The following is an 18,755-nucleotide window of genomic DNA, read 5'->3' on the forward strand; positions in this document are numbered from 1 at the left end:
ACAGAGAATATGTTTTAGTTAGAACAGCTGTAAATCACTCTGGATAAATACCTGCCACAGAACTGAGCTGATCTAAACAAATGAGAGGATCTCTCTCAAAGTCTACATACCTACACAGAAACTGAAAGAACACAGTGAAGAACAACTGGGTAGAGGGGCAGCATTCAGCAAATTGGTTAAGAATTCTACAGTTTTTCACATTTTTCTTCTTTCTTTGGAGCAGAAAATTTTAAATCCCCAATGGATGATCTCAATTTTATCTCTTCAAAAGTTTTTCAGGTGACATGTTCACCATGTCACTCAGAGATGAAGAAAAGGAAGTCAATCCAAGGTGAGGACTTTGTAGTTTAACAGTTCCATGGCTAGAGAAACTCCTACTAAAAATATACTATCTATACGGTAGTGCAGATATGAATATATTCATAGTTTATATTATTCCATAGTAGATGCCACAGCATTCAGAAGACAAGACTCTTTAGAGTCTATCAGAACTCATTTACTTGCCACTCATTTTGGTCTTCTGGCACATAATTTGAACTGAAGGTTAATAAAGGTCAAATCAAAGGCATCCACGCTCAAAAACAGAAGATCCCTTCATAGTCTGTATATACAGACAACTAAAAACACGAAGGTGCATTAAGCTGTTTTATAGGAGTCCAGGTGTTTAAAACAGGAAGGTGATGCCCTCGTGGTGCAGTTCCTGCGACAACTGGTCCTGCCAAAATGTCACTAAATAAATGTGTGGGAAATTGGTTTGCATAGCACTACGAAAAGAACTGGGAGAGAGGAATTCTCCACACATTACCCAACAGTTTGTTGTTTAGAGATAAAAGGAAAGGAGGTGAGGAAGTAGACAGAGAGATGAATGTGATAAGTACGTCCCCTCCTTTTAGAAAGAGATAAGAGATATTAGAAGTTGTCTGAGTACAGACAGCCAGAGAAAACAGAAGGCTGAAGATGAGAATGAGGAAATGACAGGTGAAGGGATAGGATGAGATGTACTCACTGAAGCAGACGGAAGGATTGGAATAAGGTAGCAGACACATTTCTAATTGTAATAGAAAATGAGGTATTCAGATATGTACAAAGGGAAGGGGAAGTTTATTTTGTTTGTTGGTATTTTTTTTCTCCCCCTGAGGGAAAACTAGAAAGCTCAGTCACATACCCTTTACTCGCATGACCTAGCATTCAAAGTCACCTAGATCAAAACATCACAAGTAAATGTATCCTGAGAAACAGCAGGGAGGGACCTCAAGGGGCTATTTAGCCTGCTTCAAAGCAGGCTCTGCTATGCCTGTGCCATCCTGACAGGTGATTGTCTAAATCAGTCCAACAGCCTCAAGCATTCGATCCTATAGTTTAAACAACCCACACCACAGCAAGGTTTTCCTAATCCCAATTGCTTTTGCTGCACTGGAAGTCCATTAATTTCTTTCTAACCCAGTACGGCCACAGAGAACACACTGTTCTTCCTTTCACAGCAGTCGAAGCATTTCAAGCCTTCTATGCCCAATTCATCCATTTTGCTTTAGCCTACGCAACACCAATTATTACAGCCAAAACTAAATGAGAAGTGCAAGAAGAATTACAAGCAGTTGCAATCACAAAAATGTATTGTGGCTCTGAATTTAACACAGTCTGTACTTTCCTTTTGGTGCTACAAGAATTGGCAGTTTTTGGCCAAAGCTAGATTGAAAAGTATCTTAAAAGACACTGAAACAACTCTTAGTTGAAACAACATTATAAAATCTTTGATATTTAGGATTTTTCGCTCTTTTTATATAGAAATTAAACAAGAAATTTTATCATATCCTCAATATAAATTCTCTTTTTCTCCTTCACATTAATCTATTTTCATATGTGCAAACGCCAAATGACAAACTCAGAAACTTAGCTCAAAACTACAACTGCAACAAACTTGTTACTCAGTCCTTCCAAGGTCAGGGAATCTTCCTCTGTGTTATTCAGTTCTTCCATTTAGAAGGGACCTTGCTCCTTGCATTAATTTAAACCCTGATTCCTACAACTATGATTATCAGCACAAAAACCAGCTGATGTCAGTACCACGTGAATTCTGTTACATCAAAACTCCACATTAGAACAGCATTCTGATAGAACAGTTGAACCAATAATGCCATCCAAATTTTAAAGAATGTTCACTGTAACTGGATGGAAAAAATTACATGATCAAAAGTTTGTTGGTTCCTGGACTGATAGAAAATCAGAGCAAAACTGAAGTGATGGTTTACCTGTTCCATTTCCATCCAATCCCTGCAAGTAAGGGAAACTGTCCACTTCCCAGGGTGAACTGGCTGCAGTCAGATATGCTGTCAGATCACTATAGCTGGTGTTCTCTGGTAATTTCACTGATCTTCTCTGAAAGTGAACTTGTGGCTGAGTCCGTGCACCTAAAAACATTAAAAATGACATTATATTTAAGGTGGGCAGAAGGAGTTCATATTTATGGAAGCACATCAAGAGGGTAGTTTTTTTTATATTACAAGTAAAAATAGCTTGAGGAGGACAGGCATCCAAAAGCCATAGTGCTCATGGAGGAAAACCAGTATTTAATGTTTATTTTGCAATTGCCATTATTTTCCTAGAAGCATCTCTGGGTAAAACAGCTGAGGCAGATAATGTCAGAAGCTTTTCTAACTACGGTATTTCCTTGGATCACCTCAAATTTAATTTCATGCTTCTTTTAAAGAATGTCACTGAAACTAAAACAAAATTTGGAGGTGACGTGTGTGAAAGCTCAGACAAGTACCCAGCTCACCATTTTTGTTTACATTTTGTCTCTTTTGAAATAGCAAGATAAATTCATGCTCTTTGAAGTGAAGTTCTATGAAACAATTCTTCTTGCAGTCCCAATTAACTTACGTAACTTCCGCACTTTGGTTTTACTCAGCTGTGGCAATGTACTACACAACAGTCACTTTCTATTTAAGCCACTGGATAAAATCATTCTCTTGACAAAGAATGGGTGAAAGCAGTTTCTATACTTTCCAATGCAAAGAACACATCTAAACAGAAACAGATTACTTAGCATGTAATTCCCCATTTTTCCGTCATCTGATAGAGCTTTAGCAGTTTTTTCAAGGTTGCTAGGTGTTAATTGAATGGACTTTACTGTGACAGAACTGAATCCTGGGTTATAAAGTCAATGGACTTTTCCAGTGGATGCTTACCATTGGTACTGTTCAGCAACACACAGCAAGACGCCATCTGCAAATTTCTGTGTGCTACATGCAAATTAGTTTCTAAACCAGAACACTATTGTGTTCTCCAGAGCTCACTTAGAACACTCAAAGAACACACCCCCAGAGCACAAAATCAAAAGGCTAACAGGTTTTTTCCCCTTTCTTTGGATTTGGCAATGTGGTTTAAATATGTCAACTCAAAATAGTTTTGCTTCTTTTCCCCTATTAGTCTGCGATTGCAGCTTTGAGCTTTGTATAACTTCACTGAGACAAAGATTAAAGAGCTTGACTCAACTCCTGAAATTTACAATTGCCAAAGTCATTAGCCAAATGATCGGCATCTTTTCTTGAATTATTTTACAGCAAGAGCTGTAAGAAAGAGACCAAACTTTGTAATGCCAGCAAAAAACGTCTAGTTGGCACATAAGTATCTCCAAAGAGGTGATCATTACTTAGCTGTCATTTCTCTGGTAATTCTGCAAGAATAAGCTGTAAAACATTTTTTAAAAAATCTGAAACCTGGAATTACTTACAGAAGGATCTTAAGGCTAGCAGTGTGCTTTCATGTTTAAGATAGTCATTGAAAAACACATCTGTGAAGAGGGAAGAAATCTTAGCCAATGTCTGGGTTTAAATGGAAAAGGACAACACTCCAAATGAACTGACTGAAGTGAACTTGGGGAAGACTATCTCCCTCCTGTTTTACAGTACCATAACAGTTTGCTGTACATGGGGATGCAATTGTTCAAACATAGATCATTGAGCACACTGCTGTGCAAGTTCCTGAGTCCTATACCAATAAGCATCCCCAGTAACAAAAGAGAAAAAAAATACAACAAAGAATATTATCGTTATCCGTTCCATATAAAATTTTAGGATTTTCTGCTGTCTAAATATCTGATTGAGACAAACTATTTGAGTTGCCAAAAACTGGCATTGTATTTCTGAAGATACAAGTAATTAAGCATTAAAAACAAAATAACTGTTGTTCAATCCATCAGTGCAGTAATTAATGGGCAGGCTCTGGAGTTTTCTATTAAAAATTGGTTATTTTGTAGCACTGGGACTGCAAAGAGCTCCCAGGGCAAAGCAAACCTCTATTTCTTGAATTCTACAGACAATGCAAAATGTTCATGGCTAAGTCCCAAACCCAACAGGAAACTTGTACAACTCTGAATTTGGATGTAAATTCTAAGGTGTAAGCTACTCAGAAATAGTTTCCTGTGTAGACAGACTGTGCTTATAAATACAATGAATTAGTACAGAATAACTACTTAATTCACATCCTAGACTAACAAGCTCTTTCATATTGAAATGCCCCAAGGAATCTGGTTCCTTTCTATGAGGCCAAGTCCGGGACATCAGACAAGCTGCTCATCCTCTGCATCTCTCTCTTCCTTTCTCTAAAAATAGGAACAAAGATATTCACCTCTCAGTGCCTCCAAGATGCTAAATGCATTAGTAGGTGTTTAGAGATCTAGGTACTACACTGAAGGCTACCCAAGCACGGCTTTCTTTACACCAGGAACACTGCTTTCCCTTCCAGCGTAGTGCTATGCCACCAGCACACTGCCCAGCCCCCCAGCTGCCATCTCTCTCCACACTTCTAGAATACACACCAATGCACTCTTGTTGAAGGAATCAGAAGTGGTAAAACACATTTATGTCAACCAGCTTCTTTAACAGAGTATTTTTCAGCCAGTCAGCACTTACCACGGGGAACAGGTCAATATTACAGTTTTTATTATTAAAGAATATGTCTAGTTTTGACTTGAAAAATCAAAATCACACCCAAACAGACTTCACTATAAAAATGGCACGTGAGAACCCTCCACCCAATGAGTGCTGCAAGAAACAGGACTCTGAGCACTGCTCATATCGGCGTAAAGACATCCACTTGCCAACACATGAACCACAATTTTAAAGCTGTCATTTCCCATTTTCCTGTGCACAACTCAAGGAGTTCTTATAAGGCATCTCCTGCCATGCTGGATGTTTGACACGTGGCACCATGCCGGCAGGTGAGCTTCAGTCTATGTGAAGTAATATCTGAAATGCAATCCATTAATGCCCTGATCGCTCACATGTCAGAGACAGGTAGAGGGCACCAATACAGTTCCCACGCACTGAATGCAGAAGTTCAACTCTTCACTCTGCTGGTATTAAATAACTTAAATGACCCAGGGCTGGCAAGCTCTATCTCCTGCAATTACAGACAGGATGCAGCAGAGGATTGTAAGGCCATCGTGAAAATGAGCTTGGCTGCATCAAAACAAGCTTCTCAATTGCATAATAAGTTGCTTACTTGATTAATTATTCAAAAACAACCAGTAACTTACTGTACTAGACATGCCTTTCTTTTCCTTTGATTGGTGCTTCAAACACCAGTGTTCCCAGTCTGTTCCTAGTATAATAAGTTCTGCTTTGCTCTCATTTCTGCACTAAGGTGACTCCAGATCAACTCTTTTGCAGCAGCTTGAAATAACTGGGAAATAAACTGGAGAAGTTATAGAGAAAAACTAGGTCACAAGGATTTTGGATCAAGATCAGAGAGGCTTCATTCATACACTGGTACAATGTCTAAGCTGTCTTTCATTTAGGTTTCATCATAAGACAATTCCCAAGGAAAGGAGTGTGGGTTGGTACCACAGAATAGTTTTTACTGCGCAAAAACAGAAGTTCAAATTCCAGTTCTTAGAATACTCTGAGTAACGTTTTCTTCTTTTATTTTCTTTCCCTGTTATACCATCATAATCAGTTATATTATTCTAATTTAAATATATCTTAGATTAACTCATGGAAGGAAGCAAGATTACAAGGAAAATATGTAAGAGTCTCACTTGGCTGGTAAGTGTCCCTCTAGCCCTTACATTTCCCTGCTTTGTTTTTGCCCCTGATTTTTTGTTTAAGAAAAGAGATTGTAAAAATGAGTATTTTTCTTTTAAGTGAGTTGTGTAATATTAGCACATGTGTGTGAGAATTGAATATTTACTTAATCTTGTTAGAATACAGTTAGCAAACAATGTTTTATGGTTTGCCCAGTGGAATCCCTTATGATCTAATACAGCCCACTGCCCATCTAATTTATTCCATTATTTAATTCACCTCTCAAGCAGCAGAATATATGCACCACAGCTGTATTGCTCTCTAGCCCTCACTGAGCATTCCAGCAGCTATGTCATTTGTTTGGTGCTTTTTCAACTTCAGTCAGATCTAGTCCTCTCATTAATGAAAAGCCTGTTGTGTCTGGATGGCTTCCCCCATAAAAATAGATATTAGGAAGTCATAATTGTATTATTCTGCTGCAGACATAAAATAAGGTTATATATTAATGAATATATATTAATGAAGGTACTATTCCCTTGTTTATTAACTATCTGCAAGAGTTTAACATTACAGTACTCTTAATGCATGTGAATAAGACAGTTTATGCCCGATCAGGAGTGCTCACAGGAAGGATGTCCCTTTGTTTTGTCTCATTAAAGTATCTTTTTTAAAAGTTCTGTTCTTCTGTTAACAGACTTACCTCAGCACATCAGCTCAGTTGTGCTAAGGGAGGTTTGGATCCCTGACAGATTAGGTGAACATTACTGAATTACTGTGTAATTCAGAAGTTGCGCTGTGTTCATCTGACTGATACTACAGTTTCCTTTACTTCTGTGTTTGGCCTTATGGAAAGGGAACCCAGATTTTATCGTACTAATACAGTGGGTTTCATTGTAATATGTGGGATTGCAGTCAGTCTGCTAAGGGATTCACAAGAAGTAATTAAGGAAAGCAAGTTAATATATTAGCAATATACATGTATTTCCAGTTTATGCCTCTAGCACTCACAGCAGGAGACAAGGAAAATTAACATCAGAGTAAATTCTTAGACACTAAGAACACCAGAAAATGTTTACTGCAAGGATGATTAGATGAAGTTAGATGATCTAACATCCAGTAGATAACAAAGAAATTTAATATCTAGTTCTCAGATGGCACACTGAAGTTCAAGCCTGTTTATTACCAAGTATCTTGAATTCCCTAGTCACAGCAATTAGGGATGAATTCTGCTATTAATCGATTCAGTAAAACCATCCCAGAGAGGAACATTCCTCAGGGAACTCATAACAATTCCACATAAAATACTAGTCTTACCCACACTATAGTTCTAAAAGTACCAGGTTGGCACCTCTTTTGTTTGAAACATCATTTAAGTTTTAATTACAACTTCAAAAAATCAGCATACCTTGAAATCCTGAGACTATCTGGACTACATCATCATAGACCATTAGAGTAGCTGAGCGTTCAGGAAGAAGGCCAAGACTCAGTGAAGAGAAGACTGTGGAAGAGAAGTGGTTTAAGTGGGATATATATCACAACAAAACTTGAGAACAACAGAACATACCATTTTATTTTGCAAAAACTGGCAACCCAAACTAAAAACCGTATTATACACGTGAGGAAAATCATGTGAATTTATCCATCTAAATAGTCATGCATGGCAGCTCAAAGAATAGAAAGGTGCAGTGGAAAGCACGGTTTCAGGTTGTAGTTCCCAGCTCCACAAAAAGACTTGTCATTACATAAAGATGAGTGAAACTCTAACTGAGTCTGACTGAATTAATTTTGTGGTGAAACTGAATACTTCTTACATAAGAAAAATTTTAATGAAACTTAACTTATAAATACTTTGAGATGCTTACATAAAAACTCATAAGGAAATGCAATATGTAGTGAATAAGTCTGAATAATTGGGTCTAAAATACGGCATGTCCATATTGAGTCACTACCTACAGTACAGAACCTCTGCATATAGCAGAATCAGCATCATTCTATCATGTGGTACTAAAAGGGACAGTGAAATGGCATTTGCTGCAAGAAATCTGCATGCCATTGGATGCAGACATTCCTTAGAAGGTGGGTGGGTGGGTGGGTGCTGGTGCATTGGGAGGGTATATATGCATACATGCCCAGAAAGCAAAAATTAGGAAACAAATTCATTCCAAACTTTCCAAACCCAGAAGAACATAATTACACACAGACTTAGCCACTAACAACATCTGATTCATGCACCCATAAGAACATGTACCCATAAACACAGTAAGAATTAGAACTCTCTGTGCTTCATGCATGGTTTTCAAAGATAGAAAGAGAGGAGGAAATTAATACAGACTAGTCATGTTTGATACCTGGGCACTATCCCATACTTGCATCTGGGAAGTGCTTGTTCCATGCTGAAGTGACCACAAGCTCATGAAAACATTTCCAGAACTGATGAACATAAGAACAGCACTAGTTCTTCAGACTGTCATGTGGTCTTAACATTTCCCCTCAGTGAAGATGCCTTTCTTCATAGCAGAGACCATGCAGGCAATCACCAATGGTATGAAATTCAGCATGGGTAAATTCCAGGTGCTGCACGGGATGGAGCAATGTTGGACATGGGCAAAAATGGGAGCTGAGTGGTGGGAGAGCAGCTCAGCATGAGCCAGCAGTGTGACCTGGCAGCCAAGGGGTAAATCATGTCTTGGGTTGCACTAAACACAACACAGCCAGCTGGTCAAAAGAGGTGATCCTCCCACTGCATATAGCATTGGTGTGGTCTCATCCTGAATTCTACGTGCAGTATAGACTCCGCAATATAGTATAAAAAGGATGTTAAAGCCCTTAAAAGTGTCCAGAGGAAGGCAACAAAGTGTGTAACAGGGCTGTAAGACACAGGCTGTGAGGAGGGGCACTAGGGGCACTAGGGCTGACCAGGCTGAGGTGACCTCATCGCTCTCTGCAGCTCTGGCATAAAGTTGTGCCATAGGAGGCTCACACTGGACACTGGAAAAAATATGTCACTGTGAGGATGCTCAAGCACTGGAGCAGACTTCCTAGCATGGTGGATGATGCCTCACGCCTGTCAGTATTCAAGAGGCATTCAGACAATGCCCTCATTAATACCTTTTAGTTAGCCCTGAAGTTGCCAGGCAGATGGACCCTGATAGGCATAGGGCTCTTCCACCTGAATTATTCTAGCACAGATGTTAGAAACAAAAGAGACCACACGGTTATTGCAATGACAGCTGAGAATTTCCTTTCAAATGGTCTGCATGTGAAACATCTACACAATGTAAGTAAGGATGCCTAATGTAAGCAGCACCACAGTCACAAGTACAAAATGTGTTTGTCTTTAATAACTTAATTTGTAAGAAGAAAGCTGATATAACTTAGACACCCTGGGGAGCTCAATACAATAAACCACACCAATGCTTTACATTTACACCCCATTATAATGCACAGATAATTCCTAAACTTCCAGTGGGCTTTTCTGCACAATCTTTTTATGCATGACAAAAACAGGACATCATTTTTAAGGCCATGGTGAATCAATCCCTGGACTTTTCCTATGCTGAACAAAATAAATCATGCTTGTGTAAATGTTGCCCTGTATGCCATACTTTTCAATCCTTCATCATTCTTGATATACCTCTGCAGTTTTAAACATTCCTCTTGAACTGTGGATCCAGAACTAAATGTATATTTACCAGAGCAGCTGCACCATGAGCAAATGCTGAAATAGTGTGCTCCATCTCCTTAGTCTTTATTTTTCCTTATTTTACACATAATTCTCTCTTCTTGCAGTGCTACATCAGAAGCTTATTGTCAAACATACATCTACCACATCTTACATGTCTTCTGCACAGCCACCACTTCCCAGATGAGGTCTCCTCCCTCAGAAACACGGCAAGCATTCTCTGATCCTAGGACCACCTTCCTGCATGGTTTGTGTTGGCTGACACTACCACTAGTTTGAACTGGGATAGCTCAGTAATTTCCCTCTCCCCCAAACATCTGCTTAAATATGAACTAGTAGATTCAGTTTTACTTTCTTTCGAATTATTCATAAAGAAAAATCTACGTGTAGCCAAGAACAGATAGGGGAGCACATCTTCCATCATGAACACTTCAACAACTCAAGTGATGTTATATTAATGAACTGTTAATAAGCGGAGTCATGGCTCTGCTGATAAATAGTTTAATGGAGAAAGAGATCTTAATCTTTTCCTCCTGCCATTTATCATTACATAAATAAATAACCCTCCTGCTTAAGCGGTAAAGAGACAGTAATTATTTTGGTTAATATGAGAAAAGTTTGTTTGCTGAACTACGAGGACAATCCTTGACGTTAGGTTCTTAAAGCTACCATGAGATCAGTGGCTACACAGTCTTTTAGCATAAGATCATAATTAATGTATCTTGCCTATGATGGAAGGACTGCGATACCTCAAGAAAGTCCTATTACAGTGCTTTAAACATTACCACACTACAGCTTTCAAAGCGACTCCCACGTGTGGTTATCATTTCCACACTGAGGCGGTGGAAATAAAACCCTATATATTTAATTCACCACAGCATACAGGATGGCACGTGAGCTTAAACCACTGGTGTGGGTGGAATGCAGCTCAGAACGGCATATCTGGTCTGTGGGATGATGACTACAAGTACTGTTTTTTCAGGAAATGAAGATCCTTCTGTGAGTACCCAGGATGTACGCTGCAGAGTCAAGACTTAAATATGCTGACTGTTCCCCATCGCTGAACCCAGACTAAAGCCACCACCAACAACATTTTGCATTTTCAAAACCATGCTATGCCACTTACAAGCATAACAGGGGAGCACTTAAACATAAATAGTGAGTTTATTAAGCACCACAGACATTGAAGCTTTACAGTATAAAAAATAATAGCCTAAATATTTGGGATCTGAACTATTATGTCACATTTCTTTAATAGGGTAATTCAAAGAGCAAACCCATTAAATCAACATGAGAGGTATCAAGTTGTAACTTGTTGTTTCTTTAATCAAAGGAAGGATTAAGTTTAGGGTAGAGAATGGATTCTACTCCCAATTAAATCAATGGCAAATGATCCTCCAATTTCAATGTGGGAAGATTAAAGGTGAAAGGAATCTATTTTCTGAGCAAAGCTCAGATTTCAGCTGTAGAAATAAAGATTTCGTGGAAACAGTATAAAACTACAGCTCTTTAATCTTCAATGACTTACCAAAACAACACCATGCCTGAATCCCTTCCCTCAAAATCAATTTTTAAGAAAAAGCAACAAGCAAAAAAACCATAACCAACAGATTCCAGGCTGTGTTGGAATGAATGTCTTATTAATTATGAAATTAATCGTGTTAATTATGTTAGAAAGAATCTTTACATCTGGGTAATATAATTGCAGATATAAACTGTCCTATAGGATATGGCCAAGAGCTGAAAGTCCAGAGCAGTTTTGTAAACTACAGCCTACAGGAAAACAGTTGTTGCTGCATCTTGGGAGATAAAAGAACTGGTACGTCACAGCTGTTGAAACAGAGCACTTAAAAACAGAGTTCCTATAAAGAAAATGATCTGGAGTAGATTTATATGATTTGTGGAGCTGTAAGAGCATCAAGAGTTGTTTGAAAACTGATGTAACAAGGACAGGTAGGAGAGTGGATCTCTGCACAGCCTTGATGCCACAGCTTAGCTGAGGAAAGAACCTTGCATTTCTGCAACTCACAGATACTCTTCCTCCCACCCAGGAATGCAAGCATTACAATACATCATACAAAATTATAACTTCCTTTAGATGCAAAATCTTACCTCAGAACAAAAATAAAGATCTCTTACCAGGCAATCTTACAGGTTTCCATGGTGCAGAATTTGGCACATAGGCATGTTTACTAGCAGTCACTATCAGCTGATTGCCCAATTTATACTGAAACTTGAGGAAGGCAGTGCCATCTGCTCCTGAGGTTCCAGATGCAATGGAGATCTGGTTGGTAAAAATCTCAATGAAGGCTTCTGTTACTGGTTGATGTGTGCTGGCATCACTCACGTGGACTTTCAGGGTTACTTCTGTAATGACAAACAATCATAGTGATCATAATCAGAGCAGCTTCTGCAGGAAGCAAAACTTAGAACATGCTATCACAGCAACAGGCAACAAGACATGGAGCTAGATGCTAACATCTAAAACTATGGAGACAATATAGCCTCTCTTCATGGCCTGCAGCTCTCCAATTCAGGCAGCTGCTCTTTAGAGACACTGCAGGCTCTATCATGAGGCTGACCATGTGCTGGGTCTCTGAGAAGCAAAAGAACACACAGAGAATGATGAAGCACTGGAACAGGTTGCCCAAGGAGGCTGTGGATGCCCCATCCCTGGAGGCATTCAAGGCCAGGATGGATGTGGCTCTGGGCAGCCTGGTCTAGTAGTTGGTGACTTTGCACATAACAGGGGGGCTGAAACTAGATTATCATTGTGGTCCTTTTCAACCCAGGCCATTCTGCGATTCTACAATGAGACCATTCGCAGTCACGAGGAGTGAGCAGAGCCCAGGGGAATGTAGCTGTGATACAGACAGAGATTTTGAACATTCCAGCTGGTACTGGGCTTCTCCGCTTATGCCTAACCAGGGCAGTGAAACCCCACACTATCAGGCCCTTATCCTCAAAACAGGGCACAAACAGGTTGGATGCAGAGTGCTAGCAATGGGCAAGAGAGAAACACCTCTCCTGCCTCTCTGTTCACTTGCCTTCCTTCTGAAGGGGCAAATACATCACAGCACCGAGTGTCAGAAGTGGCAAGCAGGTATCACTAGTGAATTACTCATCCCAATGCACAACTGAACAGTGTAAGTGGTGGAAAAGTGATTGTTAAGCCAGTCAGGAGTACCATACATATTGCTGACATACTGTCAAAAGCCAACACAATGAACTATATTTTACTTGAGTAACGTGTCCTTTTCCCAGAAACTAACTGCTTGTTTAAATGCTTCCAGATGCACAATATTTGTCCACTTTAAGACACTCTTATGATTAAACCATATGTTGTGTCACAAAGCTTTCGCTACACAAAGCAAAGTGGCTACTGCAAGACAGTCCTTCAGAAAGGGACCCTCTGTATTGATGATATTTTTCTGTGCCTTCAATGGTTTTTCTGTTTTATGCTGTAAAGTAGCAGCTGTTGCCTCTCCAATAGCTATGACTTAAATGCAATGCTGGGTTGAAAAGACCCAGCAACGCTCTAATGGCTTCAACCAAACCACTCCTTGGATTGTCTCTTTTCTCCTAAATGAGTATCTATCTCCTTTCTCTTCTCTCCCACTCTCCCAACACTCCTGACCTTGCATTCACCTTTGGAAACTACCTTGTTCTTCCATGAACTTTCCTCCCTCAGCTTACCTCATCTCACAAGGTTGTGCTGCACAATATCTTGTGAAATCCCTCAATTTTTGTGTCATGGAAATGCAGCCACTAACAAGCAACATGTTCACACTCCATGCACATCTCATTTCTTCATGTTCTGCCCAGAAATGAGAGCAGGACTTCATTTTCATATGTATTCAGAAACACGTTAGTTTCTATGGAACAGTATTGGGGATAAAGTTCTATTATACTAATACTGTATATTGGGGTGTAAAGAAATGATTTTCATATAAAACAGCAAGACATCACATCAAGAACAATGAAGAGCTCAACAAAAGCTAGGTTGTGAATTTCAGTAGTGAAATGACACAGCTGAGTAAGCTGAGAAACATAACACAGCAATATAACAATATAAAAAGGACATCATGATCTAATACAACCCTTCAAAATATCAGCACCTCTATCCTAAGGGCATTTTAGCTATAAGGATATTGGGTCCTTTAATAAGCAAAGACCTTCTGTCTAAATGCTAGATTACAAAAGTATAAATATCAGGCAGCCCAGAACAAAATCCCCATTAGAGAAATTCATCATCACAGCCCTCGCCTTAGAACTTGGCAATGGATGATGCCAGTTTGGTGGGGATCAGCATGAAATACATTTTAGCTACTAAAGACTCTGGACTTGTTCCCAATTTCGCATTTAGTAGTCAACAACATATACTGAAAAAACAGTGCACATTCACTGGTGAATATGTACAGAATGCCCCCTTAGAAAACTTGCTTGATGAGCAAAAAACTTGTGGAATTTCATGCATATGAAAGGAAGCCACAATAATACAAGGAGGAATTCCTGTGTATCTACGTATTTATGAATTCTACAAGTATTTACAAACATTAAGACAAAAAGCAATACAAGTTTTTATTTTCAGAACCCGTAGGAACAATACACCTAAAGCCAGATAACTTTAGATCAGTCATAACATTTCCCAGAACACATGTGGCTAAGAATAATGGGTCATGTATTAAAAGAAAAGCAATGGAGTAAGACAAGCTGAACACCACACATAACCAGTCTCAGTAACACGGAAGCAAGCCTTTCCTTAAACAACCATACATAGCAAGGAGCCATGGAGCTACACTGATAAATAGTAATCAAGGATGAAGATTAGAAATAACTCAAATTTCAAACCTATTTGATTCCCTATAGACGGAATTTTAGTATAGGCACTATGACTAGAATTGATTAAGTGACGAAGAGAGGTAGCCAGCCATGAGTATTTCCAGAAGGAAATTCATTTCTCTTTTTATTCTGTAGTTCCTTATATACAGGCTGCAGCCTGCAACCATCTTTTTCTGCTATGGAAAGACAGGAGTTTCCAAAATGCTGTTTCCAAATGACAGTGATGAAGGCTGGAACCCAATATGTCCTGATGTTCTGCTACTAAATCACTGAGGCTATTTCTCCTCTTTTATTTAGATTTTTTTCTTTTTCCTTGACAGAAAATCCTAGCAGCCTGAACAGCCCTGCTTTCTTTCCATGCATTATCTTCACTGACATACACATGAAATGTCCATAATTTGCTTAAATTAAGGTTTTCTCTTACACAGCAGCTTCTTTTCCTTATCTAACGCAGCAGTGAAGTCATGAACACTGAACCTGCGTTATCACTGTGATTCCCACAGCAATAGAATGACCACAAGCTTTAAACTGAAACTGCCAAAGAAAACTCTCTCTAAAACATTCACAGTGATAAGAATGATCTATAAAGATTACCATGAAAACAAACCTCTGCAGTAAATTTCAGAAATGTGATGAAGGAGGTCTTGGAAATAGGAGGCATATGGCCAGTGCTGGTGCTTCTTTTCTATGCAGCCAAGAAGAGCTGGCTGAGGTAACAGATTCCAGACTGGTGAATTCAAAACTGTGACCACTCTCATGCCCCAGACATGCCAGCCACATTCACAATAGGCTATGCCTGAGCTGATAACTCTAATTCACCTGGATCCTGACCACTATGGTGTGAATGGGACTCTTTTGGACCTGAGCTGTCATGCCTGTGGTGTCCTATTGGCTCCCGGTACCACTTGGGTATGCACAGGCAGAGCCAGCAGCCATCTGCCACCACCAGCACACACACCCTGCCGCTGCATTCTTACAGCAGTGTTTCCTGTCCAGGGCAAGAGCTGGTTGTGCTCGCTGCTCATTTACACTAGTGAACATACCTTGTTTGAATGAGCAAAAAGAACGTGTGCACTGCAGGCAGAAATGGGCCACCTACAGCCATTAAATAAATCGAGCGACCTGGAAAACCATGCAACTCTTATCTTTGAGAATTTCTAAACAAAGTGGGAAAAGCAGATAAAGGGGAATATAGCAAATACAGGGTTAAATCCCATGAAGATCAAGGCTGCTGTTTGTATATGGCCAAGCAAGTAACTCTAGCCTAAACTTCTTGAATTTCTTTGTCTTCCCTCAGCAATCACATTCTATTTGTTTTTCAAATGAGAGCAAACCAAAACTACCAGTTATAAAGAAAACAGCTGCTTAAGTGTAACTCTGTTTTCCTAGTACTAAATTTATCGTCAGCTATATAAAGAAAACCAGCATCTCCAAGGTTATCATTTGGGAAAGTGAAATAAAGACAAAAAAACGCCTTCCATGTTAGCACTGAAATGCAGAATCCCATCTGTCCACTTAATCTGATTTCTGAGATTTAACTAAGTCTAAACTTTCCCTGAGCAATCCCTCCTGTGCCATCTGCTTTATGAACCACGCCACCTCCCCTGAAACACAAGTAACCTTACAGTAACTGCTCCCACAACCAAAACCCCACTTCTTGGATTCCCAGCCCCTCTTTATACCGCTGTGAACACAGTTTGAGGACGACTTACTTAAGAACCAATATCGAAACTCTGAAAAGTGAAAAAAACCCACACTGCTTTTCCTTGTTTTTCAAATAAGCCGGTAACATTCTACAGGAAGAAAAACTTCCAGTGATGGCACACTGTCAAAACTCGAACACTGAAACAAACAGAACAAGTGATGACAATGACTGAGAATCAAAGATTACCATCTTATTTAGGTCCCAATCTCGCAATCTGGTTTCTGCGCACACGCTCCTCTGCCAGGCAGACTCCCTCTGATGTCTGCTGGACAGATGATCTCTCTTTTGGGAACAGGCTGAAATAGGCGGCCGTTAGCACTTATCTTTTCCTCTGGAGGTCCCCTATCCATGGACAATGTCAGGATATTACCAAAGAAAAATATTTAAGTTATCTAGTTTTGATTAGAGAAAGAAAACTTCCTGCTCACTTTAAAAAAAAACACAATAACACAAAAAACAACACTATGAGCTTCATTTTAAATTGTGTTCGCCTCACAGTTGGAGCTTGTTGGCAGCCTGCCTGGTTTTGAATCCTACACGCCGAATGGATAAGCCTTTCTGCCTCTTAACCTCTTGCCCATGTGCAAGGTCAGCCCCTCAGCTGAACAATAGGATTTTAATTTATCTAAAGGAAACCGTTTTCCTAGAAAAAGAAGCATTCACATCCCCCAGCCACAGATGCCAACTCAAACGTTTACATATCTTTTAAATGTATTTTATCAAGAAGTCTCTACTGAAAAATGAACATCAGAAAGTAAAGTGCGTTCATATGAGAAAAAAAAGATGTGTGTGTAACATCACTCCAGAAACAGAGACAGGGGTCTTAACTGACGTGGTCCCCCTGGAAGCAACATCGAGTAGAAAGATTTCCACTTCCCTCTGTCCACAGCACTGGTCTAGTAAGGACCACCTGACAGGGCTCTGATCTTAGGTCCTAACTTTACCAATCTAGGAAACAGAGGAGTTCAGAGAAGAGCTATGTAAAAATCCAGAAGAGGGGAAAGCAGTTTTGAGACTGGCTGTCTTAAGAACTCAGCCTCTTCATGCACTGTGAGAGAAGGCTGGATCACTGAGCACAACAGGGGAACTACAGGAAATGACAGCCAAGGAACTTCCAGACTGAGATGCTGTATGACCCAGAAGCTGTACACTGAGTGTAAGCAAAATTCAAGCATAACTGCCTAGTGGGAAGAAAATTTGACAAGAGAACAGTTTATGAGATGGCAGATTCACCAGTGCTGAAAGACGATGATTATCGTCTAACGAAAGAAGATTAATTTTCTTCTTCAAAAAACAAAACTTAGTTATAGATGTTTAAGAGTTGTAACTGATGTTTAACTCTAGAATTAATCAAACTAATGTTTAGTTCCATATTGTTCATGAAGCGAGACCAAAAGCCTGTTTATGGTGACTCTTTTTAGCACCTCAATCTGAATTTAATAAATATTGTTCAGCTTTACAGGTCATGAGAAAGACTATCAGTACAGACCTCTGCAAGCTCGGAGCACTTGTAGTGCAATATTTAATCACAGCTATCACACCTCAAAAGGAAGATTTTTTTTCCCCCAGATACACAACTAACTGACCATATTTTTTTCCCCTTCCATTGCTCTTCAGAAACAGTAGAGATCTGCTGTACCGAGAGCTGCAGAGCCCATTCTCACAGCTGGAGCAGACATCCATTATCCATGATGCCCAACAGACACACCTTGCTCACCCCATCTCAGCAGACAATCAACCAGGAGCTGGGGTGCCCACCTGCCTGCAGGTCTCACTTGAGTCCTTCCTGCCCTCCTAAGCAGCACAGGTTGATTCATCTGCATTTTCATCTCACATTCCGTGACACTACAAGCGCCTCGGGCATTGCTGGCACTGCTGTGTATTCCATAATGCACAGGAATTTAATTTCCAGAGTACTGAAATGGTATACCCTAATTAAAATAACTGAACGTGATACTCAATATTCAAATAAAGCACAGTAGTGTGATATGAAGGTCAAGCAGGTGCTCTACTGTCTCTTCACGTTTTCAAATCTATCAAACAAAGCATTCAAAAATTAGAATTGATAAATACATTAGTTTTGCTCAAAATACATTATCTACCAATTCTAATGCACACATTTACATAGGACAGCCACAAAAGGAACTCTGCTATAAAAACTAGAGCACTTTACACCACTTCCCATGACAACCAGGCTGCTACACAACCACGTATTCAAGGGGGAGGGAGGGGCAGCCAAAGGATAATAAAATAAAGACATTCATCACACGAGCGTCCAGCATTTGAAAGAGGATTTGCATATCCTGACCTGTTAGAACCGAGAGTATCACCACCAAAATTAATTTCTTGGCAAAAAAAAACAGAACAAAAGTAGGAATTTGCTTTAATTAAAAAATAAAAAGTGAGGGTTATACGCATAATGCCCAGATGAGACTCCGATACCCTATTGTTAAGTGATTAAAAAAAGCATTTATAATGAACTCGAAACTCACACGGCTAT

The 18,755-nt window shown here is 39.6% G+C and overlaps 1 protein-coding gene across 6 annotated transcripts in view; it reads right to left on the reverse strand.

Moving 5' to 3' along the window:
* The window catches only part of FAM171A1 (family with sequence similarity 171 member A1), an 81,536-nt gene that overhangs the window by 22,617 nt on the left and 40,164 nt on the right, over positions 1–18,755 (reverse strand). For 3 of the 6 annotated variants that reach the window (XM_085540648.1, XM_085540647.1, XM_015853417.3), the window contains exons 2-4: positions 11,848–12,075; positions 7,432–7,524; positions 2,250–2,408 (exon numbers count right to left, since the gene is read on the reverse strand). In XM_085540648.1, coding sequence (XP_085396774.1) covers positions 2,250–2,408; positions 7,432–7,474 — 202 coding nt within the window. In that variant the 5' untranslated portion in view covers positions 7,475–7,524; positions 11,848–12,075. Of the gene's footprint in view, positions 1–2,249; positions 2,409–7,431; positions 7,525–11,820; positions 12,076–16,441; positions 16,574–18,755 lie in introns of those variants that run through there. The other 3 variants (XM_085540649.1, XM_032443083.2, XM_015853419.3) reach the window with 2 other exon arrangements.

The sequence above is a fragment of the Coturnix japonica genome, chromosome 2, assembly GCF_054131305.1.
Source record: "Coturnix japonica strain WE chromosome 2, WE-NBRP24, whole genome shotgun sequence".
Taxonomy (NCBI): domain Eukaryota; kingdom Metazoa; phylum Chordata; class Aves; order Galliformes; family Phasianidae; genus Coturnix; species Coturnix japonica.